The sequence below is a fragment of the Odontesthes bonariensis genome, chromosome 20 (assembly GCF_027942865.1).
Source record: "Odontesthes bonariensis isolate fOdoBon6 chromosome 20, fOdoBon6.hap1, whole genome shotgun sequence".
Lineage (NCBI taxonomy): Eukaryota > Metazoa > Chordata > Actinopteri > Atheriniformes > Atherinopsidae > Odontesthes > Odontesthes bonariensis.
Window position 1 is genome coordinate 21,252,678 of NC_134525.1, and position 16,304 is coordinate 21,268,981.

Sequence of the window (16,304 nt, forward strand, 5' to 3'; positions counted from 1 at the left end):
ACCTGAAGAGGGCGCTCTCACTGTTCAGTCACCTGACTGTACTGAACAGAAAAGGTGAGCGGTGAGACAAAACTGTCTCAAATGATCCATTTTGAAACAAACAGACAAGTGGAAAATGAGAGAATCGTTTACAGGAGAGGGTGAACTAAAAATAAAAAACATATAGCAGCTCTAGTGACTCCAATATAATCAAAACATTTTTGTATAGCATTCATAAAACTAAATCCTCTAGGAGAAATTGTATTTTGTCTGCTGACAATCAGTCAGCCTAGAACTGCGGCTTCTGTAGCTTCTCTGATCCCACCTCCCCTCAGAAGCTGGTTCTCAGACAAGATATACCATCCGAAAGAAAGGTCGTCCCTTACATCTATGTATGTTTGCCTCCCGCACACGCGAAGCATCAAAACCATTGGCTCTGAAGAGTTGATGACGGCGAGAGCGCACTTTATTCTCCCGGAGCGCGTTCGCCCTCTGTCTCACACACGCGCGGCACCTCGGACCAGTGGGATGATTCCACAGTGTGTGACTGAGCTGCGCCTTTACGCGGTCAACTCTTCCTTTTTCTGGTATTAATTTGGTTTGTTTTTGGAGGCGGAGAGCGCATTTGCCGCCCAGGAGCGCGCTGCGTGACACTCGCTGGAAACAAAAACAACCCAGTTGCAGCTCGGGCAGGTCTGCCTTTTAAAAACAGCAGGAGCGGCAGGAGAGTTACGGAGTCGGTGCGGCAGAAAGACTGGGACTGATAACCGGCGGGACACTGAGGGAAAACAAATCAGCGGATCTTGGATATGGCGGCTGTGAAGACGTTCGACCTTCTCGTTGGAGTTGTTTTAGTTTTGCAGAGTGTGCGGAGTGTGCAAGCGGAGATCACAGCCGGTGACGGTAAGCATCAAGCCCAAACCTGACCTGTTTGGATCGACTTAGAAATCAAGTGTTATAAGTAAAGTTGCTGCAAAGAGTAGAGTACGATGCAGGTGGTCTCCTCCTGCATGAGAATGAATGTTTTACGCTCAGATTGCTTTTTTTAGTCGCAGGAGAAATCCACCCTTTGTCAGGTTTAAACAGAAACAGAAACTGTGTGTGCAATAAAAATAGTCGACATGCTCCTGAAGGGGGATGTTTTAAAAAAAAAAAATGTTTAAAGGGAATTATTGACTGAATAAAGGCGTTCACCACCTACTATCTCCACTTTGTCTCGACCAAAGACTCAGTTTTATTCTAATTATCATATTTTCAGAACTCAACTACTTGGTTCAGTTGATTGCTTTGCTTTTTCCACATGTGCTCCTGCTGCCCTCAGGCTCAGCTGCTTATTGTACAGTAATATGCAGCCATGCATTTGGTTCAGCATGTGGAAACCCTCAGAAACATCCTGTCTCTGAGTCTTCTGGCTTGAGTCTGATTTTCCTCTGTACCCCTCTCATTTTGTGAACGTCCTGTAACATGGAGGTGTCACCCATCTGCAACTTTTACCACATCTGACTGCAGTTTCAGGAAAGCTGGACAGCTCAGGTGCTTCCCCTGCTGGTGCATGTTCTGCCTCCCCCCCATGTCCTTTGCTGTAAGACACAATAAAGTTTCCCCTATCTCCAATCCATATCAGACACATGGTTGGATATGTTAATGCCAGTATGAGCTATGTAACACAGCATCCACAAAAAATGCCTCTCCTGTGTGAGTTGGACACATTTTAGGTACGTGTATGTAGGACAGTATTTTTAGATATGTGGCTGAGGTGCTTCCCTTGTCATAGACTGATCTCTACCTGTGCTGGAAGGAGCATCCCATGACCTCGCTTAGACAGGCCTGTATTGTTAGAGCGCAGGAGTACTCTTCCCCTATCAGTTAGTCCACTGGGAAGATATAATGTTCCATTCAGCACCAAAAAATCTGTCAGATTTGAAAGTGTCTTGGCAGCTTTACTAGAGCCAAAGATTTGAGGTCTGGTTGAAGAATTCATTTCCCCTTCTTGCATTTATTAGTTAGATGAGCTGTGGAGAACATCTGGGTGAAATTACACAACATCCTGTGAGCTTAGTGCATCTTTTTTCTTTAAAGCTCTCAGTCTGTGGCTCTGTTATGGTCATCCGGTGATATGCTCAGCAGTGGCACTCTCACAAAATCGGGTTGATTTTTGGGGTTAATTTGCACTCCGGTGCTTTTGCCTGACTGGAAAAAGAGATGTTCCAGTGCAGTCTGTGTAACAGACGAGTAAGAGGGAGAGCGTGAGACAGAGTTTTGCCTCATGAAACGATGTGGTCTGATTTAAAAGCATGCGCTGAAGGCTGTTAATGTGCTAAGATTGCGGTTGTGTGTGGAATTTCTTTTTTGCTATGGATGTTGAGAGTTGAGTTTCTCCGCACACTTGAGGAGACTGATAATGGTTGAAGCCTGCTCACAAGCTGCAGCAGGGTGGACATCTCCAGCTCCGAGGCACTGTTCCTCATCAATCATACTGCCAAAAGCTACCTCTGCAATCACACAAACAAATGCGTGGGCACATTAAAGTGTGTGCTGCAGGCAAACATGAAGACTGGCTCTAAAATAACTAAATGACTTTATGATTGCCAACTCTGTTTTGTGTTCAGGTCTAGGTCCAGGTTAGTAAAATACCTGCAGTCATTGAGTCCAAGAATCTTTCTGCTTTGAGTCATGCTTGCATTGCTATAAGCTCTGTAAACACAGAAATCTGCAACTTAAAATGCGTTTTGTTAAAGGAAGCGTTGTGGTTTCCTTTGGCTATTTGATGACCAATTATCTTTTCAGCAGGCTTTGTTTTTGGTATTTGAAGTAAAAAATTGTGTGGAGAGAAAAAAAAGAGTTGGAACCTCTTAGTTGAAATAGGATCTTCAAACCAACGACTACTGTTTCAAGACTAGTTTTCCTTTTCAATCAGTTTCCAGTGAAATAATGACTGCTGTTTGGAGGCTTAGCCAGCATATCTGAATTATCCGATAACCGTCTGGCTGCACTGTAAAAAACTAAACATTTACCTTTGTCAAATCAGAGATCCCAGACGACTACTTTCTGATACAACATTTGTCTGCAAAGAAAAAGAAAACCAGTGTGGAAACAGAAAAGATTTTGATGCCTCGTTGATAAGGGGGAAAGTGCAAAAGGGAGCAGAAATTTTAGACAAAAAGATGCGACAGAGGAAATTTAAACATCTTAAGCTGCTACCTTAAGAAAAAAAAAAAACATTCAAACAAATTTAGAACTCAATAAATGGTGTTCACAACAACAATGGCATCAAATGCAGCTCTATGTGAGACATTATCTACCAACGTAAACATTCATTAAGAAAATAGAGTCATGGTATTGGTTATAGCATTAATTTTGGATAGCACTCTCTACTGGATCATAAGGCAAATTACAGCAAACAGTGTACTGCACATACAGACTGTCCATATATATATGAAAAACTGTATGTCTCTGTTAGGTCTCCACATTGTGTTTGCTCATGCCAGTATGATCAGTACTTTTTTTGATTTGGTAGTCCAAGTATATCCTCATCTTATCTTGCACTTGAGATTTAATGCTACGTTCCTCCTGCCTTGCAGGTTGGAACTGTCAACTTGAAATGATGTCACACTCAAGTGGACTTCATTTTTGTCCTGACCCCACACGCATACCAACATCCTCACTGATCGAGGATGGACGGTACTGTGATGTCTGCGACTGATTTGATGAGACACAAAGTGACACAAGTGTTAAACAGTTTATTACTGCATCTATCTCCACTTTTTATGGGTGGGGCACCCATGTTGGATTTTGTGGTAATGACTGCTGAGGTTCAAACAGAAATCTCATCATAACATTTAATGAAATAACAACGTTTATTTTTCTGAATCAAGTCAAATGAATGCAAATTCATTTTGGTCTGTTAATTTCTGTTGACATTTGTGCAACATGTGAAGACACGCTGCCTCTTTAACATCTTCTCTTTATCTTGCTTGGACGCGATTGGAGTCATAAATTGATTGCAAATGCCAAACAGTACTTTCAGCTCATCCTTTTTTTATTGAAGAGATCGTAAGCCTTCTTGGAATCCCACCCCCATCATTCCTCCCCTCCTCTCAGCCCTCTTTCTGACATTGCACATTTCAGAGTGAACAGAATGAGGTAGCTTCTTTATTGGCCCTCTGAATGACCTGCTGAAAGGAGCTCCCCTGAATGGATGAGGGGGTTGGGGTGGTATGAAGGGGTGACAGACAGGGAGGGGCAGCGGTTGTGGTGGCGGCGGCAGCAGCTAGGGTTATTGTGCTGCCCTGTATGCGGCAGCAGCAGGCCATGCCATATCTTCCCCCCTTGCCAGCATGCAACCAGGTTCCTGCATTAGTCATGCTTAACCCTCGTCACTCAACTCCCCGCCCCCTTTTCGTCCGGGAAGAAGCTCAGCCTGACGGCTTGAGAGGGCTAAAGCGCCACATAGAGTTCAATAGGCTCAGAGACAAAGAGCAAAGAGGCCACTAGTTAATGAAGCCCGGCACAGTTCAGCTCTTCTTAAGCTTTTTCTCATTGTCTTTCATGTCACTAAAAGCTCCTTCACCTCCAACTGTTGCAGTGCTCAGCGTGAGTTGTCACATCATCGAGTTTGCAGCAATCACACCGGCATCTTCTACCTTGGACAGATTGTTTAGTTAAATCAGAACAGCAAAGTTATATCCAAAATCTGTCAAGAGGCCTTGAAAAGGTCAGAGATAGAAGACTTGTGTTGATTAAAGCAACACGGATGTTAAAGTTGGAGGTTCACTGTGTGCTCCACATAATAAACATCCCGTCTCCGCAGATGATTGCAAAGCTGCCAGTAGACCACAGTCAGGCTGTTATCTGCTCCTCCTGACTCTGCTGAGGGAGCTCACCACATACGAGATATTAGATAATCAACCAAGGAGTGGAAAGCGTAAATGGTTTTTATTTAGGTGGGAGGAGATGTGTTTTCTTTTGCCTGGAGAGGAAATCTTGAAGGGGCTGAGAAAAAAAAGAGTTACTACTCATCTCTGACCTTCAAAGAGCAAGACAAGATGATTACAGTAGAACAAAAACAGAGATATGCGTGATGTATTGATTAACAATGTGTGGTTTGATAGTGTCAAATTATCGTTTAGTGCGTGTGTAATTAATCATCCAGTCACTGTCATTCTCACAAAAATATATTCTTTAAACGGGTTTGAGAGTTACGATTGACAACATAGTTGATGTTTTTGTATGTCAAGCAAGGCAGTAATACATACCATTCAACAAACAGTTGAATCTCTTCCAGCTCCCTCTGTGGGCTCCACAGTTCTCAGTCAAACACACATTTTTGTCCATCTTTTTTTGGCTTTTTCATTTGGAATTTAAACAGTACAGGCTGCAAGTTGACAAGTCCATCTTTGTTTTGGTACTAGAACACAGCAAAATAAGCATTCAAGTGGGATTGGCTCACTTTTTTAGACTATTTTCATGTGCATTAAGTCAGTTGTAATGAGCACAGTATGTTCGTTTCTAATTTTTTAAGACCAAAAAGTATGCTGGTGGTTTAAGAACATTCTTTGAAGATTTCAACAGGTGTGTCTGAATTTTGACAATAGACATTTCCACAGGATGTCTGGAGAATTAGGTCTTAACTCACCATGGAGTTGCCTGTTCACACATTCACATAACAGTGGGAGATTCTCAGTATGAGATGTGTTCACGCAACTGGAAATACTTCGGAGTGGCGCCTTGGTAGAGCCTGTAGGAAGTAGGACATGATGACAAAAAAACACACGAAAGATATCAGTGTTTGTTTACAGCACTTCAAGAATGATGGATGAGACGCCCTATTTTGTTTTATCTATATAACATTTGATTTAATGTATTCACATCAACAAATGAGTGAGAAGCAACATACAAGCCAACAAAGGCCGATCAGGTGGCCACTGATATCACTCCTTGTCTGTAAATGCTTCAGAGGATTTCCGGCTCTACTCCCTCATGTTCATGTTCCAGAGTTATTACCAAGGAGCTGGCTAGGCTGGGTAACCTCCACAATGAGTCCAGTCCCAGCCCCTCCAGAGCATTTCAGCACTGCAGCGAATGTGTTAAAACAACTGCGTGATTACCTTCGTGGTAGTACTTTGTGCATTCAGTGTAACACCTAAACTAACGTCTAACTCCTGTGTAGATTCAGTTTCTTTTACTTAACTATTTTTTTTTTAAATAAATCTGTGTTGATTGTGGCTGTACATGAAAATGGCAAATGTAAATATTAACATATTCAAAATACTTGACATTGACAGTCCCTCTACAATGTGGCAGGGTGAACTTCTCCTTTGAAGTTAATCCTTCTCACGTTAATACCATTCACATGCACACTGTCTCCACTTTTCTTGCCTTTTTTGTGCCAGTGAGCTGAACATGCAGGACGTTTGAATCACAGAAAATATTCCTCTGGTTTAACTGATTTGATGTTTGTGAACGATCTTTTAGTAGCTGGTACTTGAAGACAATTACTCGAGGGTCACTGCTGAATTTTATATGTTGCATGGTATAAAACGGCTGGCTGCTTGTCATTCGGCTGTGGGGCCTGTATTATGTGCCCCTCTAGTTTCAAACCTGTTAAAATGTCTTGAAGAGGTAATGATGTGAAACAAAGATGGAGTGATTTCATGCTCTTTAGGCATGTTGGAGAGGCATTTAATCCCTTTATTTTGTCTAATGAGGGGCTCTAGACATACAGAAAATTTAAATTATCTTGAGAAAACATTTCTGTCTCTTTTTTATTTAACTCACAAACCCCAGCAGTTGGCCATACTTTAAATGTGCATCATGACATAATGTACAAATGTGAAAACTATGTACTGTTCCTGCTGCTTGTATATGCAGCGATTGCACCAAAATGACAGTAACAATCAAAAGATTTGGTGCGCTTTGAGAAGAGAATGGAAAAAAGTGATTTCCCGAAGGTGGAAAAAAGTATTAATGTACATTGCTGTCATGAAGGCTATAGGATACAGTGTTTCAGGCCATCCAGGCATGTTGAAGGAAGATAAGGTGTTTGCCTGGCAGAGGAGCCCTGTCACATCAGCCTGCAGCAGGTTTCATATCTTGAGCACAGCAGGAGCAGCAGCAGCAGCAGCAGTTTGGCTTTGTCCCACAAAAGCAAGTGTTGCTCATAGGGTTGACAGCATACTGCTACATGCCTTTGCCTCTTACACTGTGTAGCTGTGCTTCCCCCTCCGCTTGTCCCCATGTTTCCAGTGTTGTCATCTAGATTTTTTATTTACCAAAGTGCTAGCAGGAACAAGTGAAATAGATGGAGTTGCAGACCTTCGATCCTTTGGAGTCCAGGCTGAAATTTAGCTCACTTAGCTCATGTTTCAGCAGCTAAAGTAAACATTTCAAACGTTTGTCCTGTTTTGTAAAAAAACTGGGTTCACTGGAATCTCATGCAAGTCATGAGTAAGAAATAATTAAGTGTTGCTGGCAAAATTCCAGTTTTGTTTTGGCAGAAGTGATTCATTTTGCATCTTCAAACTGACTTCTCTTTAAGTAACGAGGAACACAACATGCTGTAAGTAACAGCATGCTTGTCAGTTCAGTCTGTCCTTAAAAATGAAAAGGGCAGAATGATACTCAGTACATAAAAGGCTTTAACAGCCAACATAGACTTTTAAATGAGCCTTAAAGCAATACTATATAACATTTCTACCTTAAAATAACAGCTTGAAAAAAATTGTGCGGCTAGAATGAGTTTTAATATTACGATTGGCCTGTCTCCTATGCTCTTCGGGGGTCTGAGTTGGAAAAACTGCGCTATGTAACTTTGCTGAACCAGCCCGGGAGCGGCCCGAGAGCGGCCCGGGAGCTGAGCGGAAGTACTTCGACTTGCTTTCTGGCACACCTACCGCAAAAACAAATAGACCCCTCTCACGCTCCCAGGTACATTTGATTAATCTTACCTTCTCGGTCGACATAGCTTGCACCTTCTGACTCCTCGCCGGTTCGTCAACAAACGTGAAACGTGAAAGCGAAAGGGTGTTGTATTTACGACAGGGTAACCATACTTTACCTCCAAGCCTGTAGGGGGAGCTCCATAGTGGGATTTTTGAGAAGTTACATTGTATCGCTTTAATACAGTACCAAGTGTTTTTAGTATTTTGTGAGGTCAGAGTTTTCTACAACTGAAGCTCTTTTCACGGTCTGTGCGCCGAGTAGTGTCTCAGATATGCATAAGCTTTTCTATGGTGTTGATTTCGTGATGCATCAGTCGCTTTACTGGGAGCAAAGACTGTCTTATGAAGGACCCATAATGTCTCCAATAAGAGGTGGAATAAGTTGTAGCACTTTGGGCTTAGACACTGGTGTGAGACCACATGTACTTGAGACTGTGGTACGGGCACCATGACAGAGCATCGTTTTCTCAGGTTCACCTTCTGTCACTAATGAGTTTAATTTGGTTGAGGCAACTTACTTAGCTGACGATTAAGTAAGCTTTAAACACAAAACCCTCTTTTTAATAATAAGGAAAACTGAAGGAAAACTTTCTTTAACCACATAGAAGAAAGACATTGAAAGTTGTGGCCAGTTGATACCAAAGGGTTTTGACAACAGTGGTTAATGTTGGGAATGAGACCAGCTTCCATTACCACGCCTTTAGCCAAACTCCTTAAGCATTTACCAAAAACATCAGTCTTTAATCTAAAAATCTTTTTTCTAATTAAAAAAAGGAAGGAAAAAAAGCCCTTTGGAAATACAAAAACAAAAAATCATGCTAAGTTTTTCTGTTAGTTGCTGGTGGACTTCCTTCTGTTTTTTTTAGTACCATCATTTTTTCTACTACTTCCCAGAAGCCAGTACAGCTTTCTGGTGGTCGGGGTGATTTTTGTTTGGAGTGCGCAGTTTTGGATAAGCCTGTTCCAGCTGTCCTCTTAACTTTGCACTGAGCTCATCGTGAAGCTGTAAACAGGAGGCCACTTGGACGGTTGCTTATAAAAGGATTTGCACCACATTTCCATCTGTGTCCTTTTGCCTATTTTCAAAAAAGCTCTTGCTCCACAAATTGGTGGCAGGTAGAAAGGAAACTCAAGCGCAAAGTATCCTGCACACTGCTCATTGAACATGAAATTTTCAGGCCTCAGACCTTCTGTAAACAGACTAAACCATGCAACAGAAAAAATAAATCAGAAAATCACATAAAAACACTTGTCAGGTGATGCCCACTATACTTCCTTCTTATGTGAATATTATTCGGGGTCAGTGAGGTCCTCTGCTACGAACAATATAAAAAGCTCTTAGAATATTAAACATACACAGATGGTACTGTGCAAAAGTCTTCAGCCATCACTTATTTCTTTATATTTAGCTTCCAAGCAGCCAGACTTTCTTGTACTATTTCAAAGTGGTCTTGAAAAAAAGTTCTCCAGGCTTTCTGAAGATCTTTCAGTTTTTCCGACGTACGATGCCGAACTTTACTGAACAAAAGGTGGGCCAAAAGATAATAAAAAGATATCAAAGATAAAAAAAAAAATCCACATTTTAATCTGGGAGATGGTTTATTTTGTCCCAGGTGTTCAGGGTTATGTCTGTTTTCCATTGGTTACTTGCTGTGAACTGCTCCTGGAGCTCAGCATAGATCTGGGAACAAAGGTTTGCTTTGAGTCTTTGTGGTGGTGAATTGTAAGGTGTATGAGCTGCCTTTGTGTGCGTGCACTGCAAGTGGAAGAGACCTCGCTGTTCTCATGCTCTGCCCAGGTAACAAGAAACGCTGCGGTCTTAATTGTGTTTACTCTTACAATCCAGCAAGAGCAAGCATCAGTGGAAGTGTACGCATTTTATGATCCAGAGGCCAACAGTCAGTCTCTTTAATGACCACAACAGATCAAAGTCTGTGGTTTGGCTTTCCGAGGATTGAAATGGCTGGTTTGTAAGTCTTGGACTGAATGCTCTATCAGATGTTTTGTATTTTTCTTCCCCCACCCTTCTTACTGACACAAATGACTTTCGGTGCAGAAGCAGAAATTTGGAGGTCAGTTCTCAATAATTCCCCTATTTCGGGCTGATGGGTCCTTTTTCTCATCAATGAGCATGCTGTGTGTGTTCGCTGAGAATGAATGCTGCTCGAATGTGGGTCAGTTGTGTTGAACTACTCTTTTCAATTCTCTAGGACTGTTGAGCTGCCTTGCATACAAAGAAAGTGATAAACAGCAATTGTTATGGAGGAAGAGGAGCCCTAACTGCATCATAAAGTAGTAATTGGCTCTCATTTAAAGGCTACTGTCTCCTGTGCCTCAGAATTCACTAATTATCTGGCATATAAATTAGTGTGAGCAGTTTAATCATCTATGTGTAATTCATACCATTGCACAAAAGTAATAATAGTGTCCATTTGTAAAACAGGTGGGAGTAAAACAATATAGTACATGGGTGAAACACAATGCTTCATATAACCACATTAAGCAAAACACGGCAACAGTTGAGATAATACAGCAATTTAGAGCAAGACAGTTTAGATAACACAAAACTGATAAGAGAAAATTAACAGACAGAACGCTTTAAACCCTTTAATGTTCTCACTGGAACTTCTTCATTCGTGGGATAAGAGTAAGGAAAAATATCAATGTTCTGAGATTGGTTGAGATTTCCCTTCATGGTGGAAAGATATCAAAACTTGATAAAGTGATGGCATATCATACACTCAATTTTAGCATTACTTACAAAAACCTAGTGGTAGAGATGACTCAGATGGGTTTACGTCCACAAATCTTGAGAAGATACACGATCGTAGCTGAAAATTGTGCTGTTCCAAATGGTAGAGCAGAACCATAAAGGGTTAAACATGACACATGACAAATTCAGAATACCCATTTTGTTGTATACAAGCACAATATGTCAAACAGGACTTTATCAAAAAAGAAATAAGCCAGAAACAGTTTTTTTTTCTTTTTGCACTTCAGAGACTTTATATTGACTCCATACTTTTCCTAAACATCCAACTCTTTTTTTTTTTGGTGTTATTGTCTCACCCAGAATCACTAAAGATGGGTTTATCATTGCACTGGTGTCCCACAGCAACACACACACGTTAGGTGTCACTTCTTTAGGAGGTCCAGCTATTGATTAAATGTCTGGCAGGCTCCCTGTTCACCTGACGGCCACTGATATCACAGATGACTGAAGGTGCCAATTTACTGTACATCACTGCAACAGGGACCTACTCGCTGCCAACTCCACTTCATCCGAACACATTTATTTAAGTCATAAGACTTGTGGATCATAGATTTTCCATCTGTGATGCTATAAATATTCTTTCTGTTTGGTCTTTGGCTTGATAAAACGGAATAACTGCTTCTTAGCTAAAACTGAATGGAGGTCAAGCTTCTGCAGAGTGCTGCCAAACTAGTGATGTATGCCTTGAGAAATCCAACTGTCAACAAAGAGCCAAAATTGTAAAGGAGAAGTTTCAATATGAATATGAAGGAGTTATTTTATCTCCTTTTTAGCCACTATCCAGCTCCAGCTGCCTGCCAGACACGCTGGCTTCTTTTTCAGGCCTCTATCTATAATTCAGTCGTTTTGCAATCTGTCAATTTCCTGCTGCTACAAAGCCAACTGGACTGGATGTTTGTGACAGAACGTGATTTTTAAAGTGTCAAACAATGCCATGTTGCATTTTCCGACCATGAAATAATGTTGTGGCAGCGTCTGTGATCAGAGCAGAGCTACATGTCCACCAAACTCAGAGATGGTGTTTGTTTTGGGTTTGACTTGAAGTGTGGAGGAGATGATGTCTTAAAACCTTTCACCAGCTGAACACAAGAAACACCATTAGAAAATCTGTGAAAAGAATATGAAGGTAAGCAGGACTGGCCCTAAAGCTTCAGGGCTTCTTTTTTTCAGAGCGGGTGTTTAGCCTGCATGCAGAGAGTTAAAGGTAGCTTCCTTAGTGGTTCAGAGGATCAGCTCAGATAAGGGGAGACGATTGGATCACATCATACGTTGAGGGACATACTGTTTTTTCACTCAGATATCATCTTCGCAAGCAGTTAGGGCAGAACAAGATGGAGGGTTGATTCAAAGCACAGCATGCATGCTTGTTTTGTCTGTGTGCATGTTCTAGCGTATGAGTGTGTGTGCATATGTGTATTTTTGTGTGCTGTATCTGTATGTGTTCATATGAGTCCTCCTTCAACTGAGCAGCCACTTCGCAGCAAGCCATCAGCAGCTGTTGGCTGCAGTCCTGATGGTGTGTTTTGTGTAAAAATATAGAACTGGTGAGTTATTTTAGGATCATTCCTTGCAGACTTTCACACATACGGTCTTAAAGATGAAGGTTAGGTCTGCATGTTTAGCTGCTCTTCTAGTTGTATTCTAGTAAAAAAGCTTTCTTTAGTGTGTAAAGATTTATATAATCCATATTAAATTTGGCTTCTATTAGTATTGGTTGTGCTGGTTTTGTGTTAATTCAGTGTCCTGATTTTGGATTGGATGCCGAGATAACAGGGGATCACTATAGATTGCCTCTACTTTCTTTGTACGATATGGGACAAACAATACCGCAGTGGCTGCTGATAAGTCACAACAAAACAGGTCCAAGATTTCCTTCGGCTTTCTTGAGCAGCTATATCCCACAATCACTCCCACGGCCAGTCTGACCTACAAGTTTAAGGTAACAGGGTCAAAGGTAACCCTCCACTGATGACAACAGATCCCTTGTAAAATACACTAACTTAAGATCAGTTAAAGGTCTTAAATGGTGTAATTTAGCTTTGAACTTTTCTACTCTTTGCTTGTAAACAAGTACGAGGGTCAGGGTCAGAGAGTAGGATTATTTCTGTCAAGAACAGCTTTACAACTTTGTACTACTGTGGTTTTGATTTGAGAAAACCAAATATTCACCGTGTTTTCTCTCCAGCCTCACAAATAAAATGCAGCAGGCACAAAATATACTTCCAGCTGTTGTATTTCAATTTCCAAAGTCATAATGTCATCAAAAAACTGGAGAATTTGCACACAATTTCCTGACCAAGCTGGACTGACCAATGTGGAAAGAGAAAATCCCCCCAAAAACATATTTGATTCCATCCGTTTATTTTTTATGTATTTGTACACGATAAAACATTCACTTTATGAATCATCTAAATATCAGATTTTCCACTTGGCATACGAATTTGTCACAACTTTTGAAGTAACAGTTAGTATTCTGTATTAAAAAAAAAACAATCAAGGTTGCAGCTAAAGATTGGTCTTCACAACACTTTTTCAGTACTTTAAAGTATTAACGTGTACCATGTACAACCACATGAGATAAAACTAAGTGAAACAAAAGTGAATATATTCCACGAGAAGCCAGGAAACATGAGCAAAGGAAATTCATATGTTTTGCCGCAGCGTTGTAATGTTGCTGCGACCCGTGTTGCTACATGACGGCCCTGAGTGACCTGACCCTGAACGACTCACTGAGGACTAATTTTTCATGACACTCACACAAAGCATTTTGAACATTTAGTGCCTTTTATGCTTTCATATCTGTTTAGCGCAATCTCTTATCTCCCCTCCACCCATTTCCTTATCATCATCTCTCTTTCTGACCCAGTATTTTTTACACATGTGTCATAAGTAATAGTCACTGTAGTCTCATGCTGTGTAATCCAGTTCAGTGTCGCAGCCTATCCTTCATCTGTCGCCAGCCTAGCTGATGAAGAGTCTTGAAATCAATAACACACAGATAACCCCATGAGAACAGAGGATATAAATCGATATCGTGCTGAAATTACATCAAGAAACCATGACACCAGGATGGATGAGGTGGGAGGACGGTGATGCTATCAGTTAATAACAGAGATAATGACGCACATTTTCAGACAATCTCTATAGTGTTGGGTTGTGACGTACACAAAGGGAAATGATAATTTAGTAATAAGTGAAACGAGAATTATAGCTCAAAAGCGCCACCCATGGCCAGTTGAACTGTTTTATGTTGTTACATTAGGACTCCCTGGACTTAAACAGCATCAGAAGTTTGATTCAGAGATTTACTGGATAAAATCCCCCATGCATGTTGTGAATGCTACTACTTGACCCTTAACCTTTAATTTGCAGCGAGAGAAGACTTTCTTGACTCCCTGACTCAACAGCCCGCTGGCTAAATTCATCTGTGTCCTGGCATGAGGGATGCAAACACATTAACGCTGTGGTGTCAACCTTTGGCCAAATAAAGCAGCCTCCAACAGAGCTTGGACAAATGCCCCTTGGCAAATATAAATATGAGTGTGCAGACAGTGGGAAAAGCGTTCTAATAAATCGATCAACATATATGCATAATCACTGTCTTGCTTTCAGACAAGGTTTTCAGTCAAATTCAACGACAATGAGTCAAAGAATCTGTTTGAAAGCTTTTTAGTTGGAAACATTTCGGTGCCCTCAATGTGTTCTGCTTAAAATTTGACGAAGGAGCTTAGAAGCTTCAGTTTGTTTTTGTGTATCATCAGTTAGTCCGAACAAATGATTAACAAGGTCAATGGAGGCTCATAAAATTAGTAATTTTCAGAGAGAAATTCTGTCTTTCTTTGGACTGATGGATGATCTCATAACAACACATAAAAGTGTATGACACTGCTCGACTGGAGGAGAAGAATTTGACAGTGTGATTAGTAAATGCTCTCCTCTCTGAGCTTTTTGAGGTTTCGTGTGACTTAAAGCTTAAAACTTGTTAGCAGTTTACAGGCGTCCAACCGCGCTTCAAAGCTGTGCTGTGGAAACAAACCAAAACTGCACAGACAAAACAAATATATTTAAAGGTGCTAAAACCGCATAAAATCCAAGAGGAACTGCAGATTTAGGTAGCAACACTTTTTATTAAGATAAGCTGCTCATAAAAATCTGAAAGTAACTGCTTTAAGAGGTTTTGTTTTTGAGCTGATATCGGAATTGACTTATAGTTTTACAAATGATCTCAAATTCAGAAGAAAATAAATTGATCTGGCAGAAATTTACAGTGGATGACTCATTAAGAAGTATACAAATGCATCTTGATTTTTCTACAAATTGTGTTGCTTGACACTAGCTCTCAGCTATTGTTTGGTTTTGAAGCTCACTTTTCATGCACCAGTGTTGTCTGAACATGCCTGCAGCTCTAAGGTTATGCTCTGTAACTTACATGCATTCAGGTACAGTAAATCAGCTCCTCTTGTGTTGATGACGTGAGTCTTATGCTTCTCCTTGGGGTGTTTGTGTCCGATGGCAGATTTGCTGTGACAGGCTCTCGTGGAGACATGACAGGAGACACATTGGGCTTGATATGAGGCTACAACCATGCTGACAGGGTGGTAATGAAAGGCTTCGACTCCCTGATACCCTCACTGTCCCACTCAGAGCTGGTGTAGATGTGGGCTGCAGAGTGATGAATGCTGATAATTTGACCCTTTTTGATAGGGTGACTGTATGGAATGGCATCTCTCTGAATTGCTGATTGTTGTCGTTGTCACTGGTTATCTGCTCAAATGGTGGGTGTTCACAGAAGTCTTGAATTTTGAGGATTCTTAGAATTTTCTTGATGATTCTTAAGCTTTAAGATGATGAGCATTTGTATGTCCTTATAAGAAGTTGAAGTTAAACCTCTAAGATTCCCATCTGTGTTCGTTGAGTAAGCGTGATACTGCTCTTAATGCCTCCCTGCCTGTACTGTGTTGTTTTTTATTTGTTGTTGTTTTTTTTACCATTTTCTTCCCTTGCTTCTCCTTCTAGCCTTATTTAGCTAGCCCCGAATAAACAGAAAACAGTTGACACACTCATTCACATAATCCACAGCCTCCGTTGTTGTCATGAAAAGCTCAGCTTTAAAAGAAAAGGCTGAATTTCTTACGGATGTCTTGTTTTTGTCCGGCGCTGTTTTCAAAAGTGCTTCTTTGCCTCTCCTGCAGATGTAAAGGGATTTGTTTGCCACCAAACATCCTGTTCTGAGCCCTGGATAGCTTCAGCAATGTTAGGCAGAAATACATGATCAGCACGCAGTGTATTGTAGAAGCTTTATTCTACACACAGTGCTCTTGACATTTTGGTAATCATAATAAAGTCCTGGCAGCTGCCTTTGAGGAAGACAACAAACTCCCTTCTGGGTGTAAAACAGCTACTCTGTTCAATGTACAAGGTGGGAAAATCAAATTTTCCAGATTCGTTACCAAAAATAAAAGTCATCTTTTCCAAAGGAAAAAAAATGGCAGTAAATCTAAAACATAGATTGAAATTTTAAGACATAGTTCAACATATTTTGAGATCTTTTGTCCAGAGTAAGATGAACATATTGATACCACTCACCTCCAAGTATTGAATCAATTCTAATT

The 16,304-nt window shown here is 40.9% G+C and overlaps 1 protein-coding gene across 1 annotated transcript in view; it reads left to right on the forward strand.

Annotated features, from left to right (window-relative positions):
* Nucleotides 1-315: 315 nt before the first annotated feature.
* The window catches only part of plxdc2b (plexin domain containing 2b), a 102,125-nt gene continuing 86,136 nt past the window's right edge, over nt 316-16,304 (forward strand). The window contains exon 1 of the mRNA XM_075452892.1: nt 316-882. Coding sequence (XP_075309007.1) covers nt 789-882 — 94 coding nt within the window. The 5' untranslated portion in view covers nt 316-788. The remainder of the gene's footprint in view (nt 883-16,304) is intronic.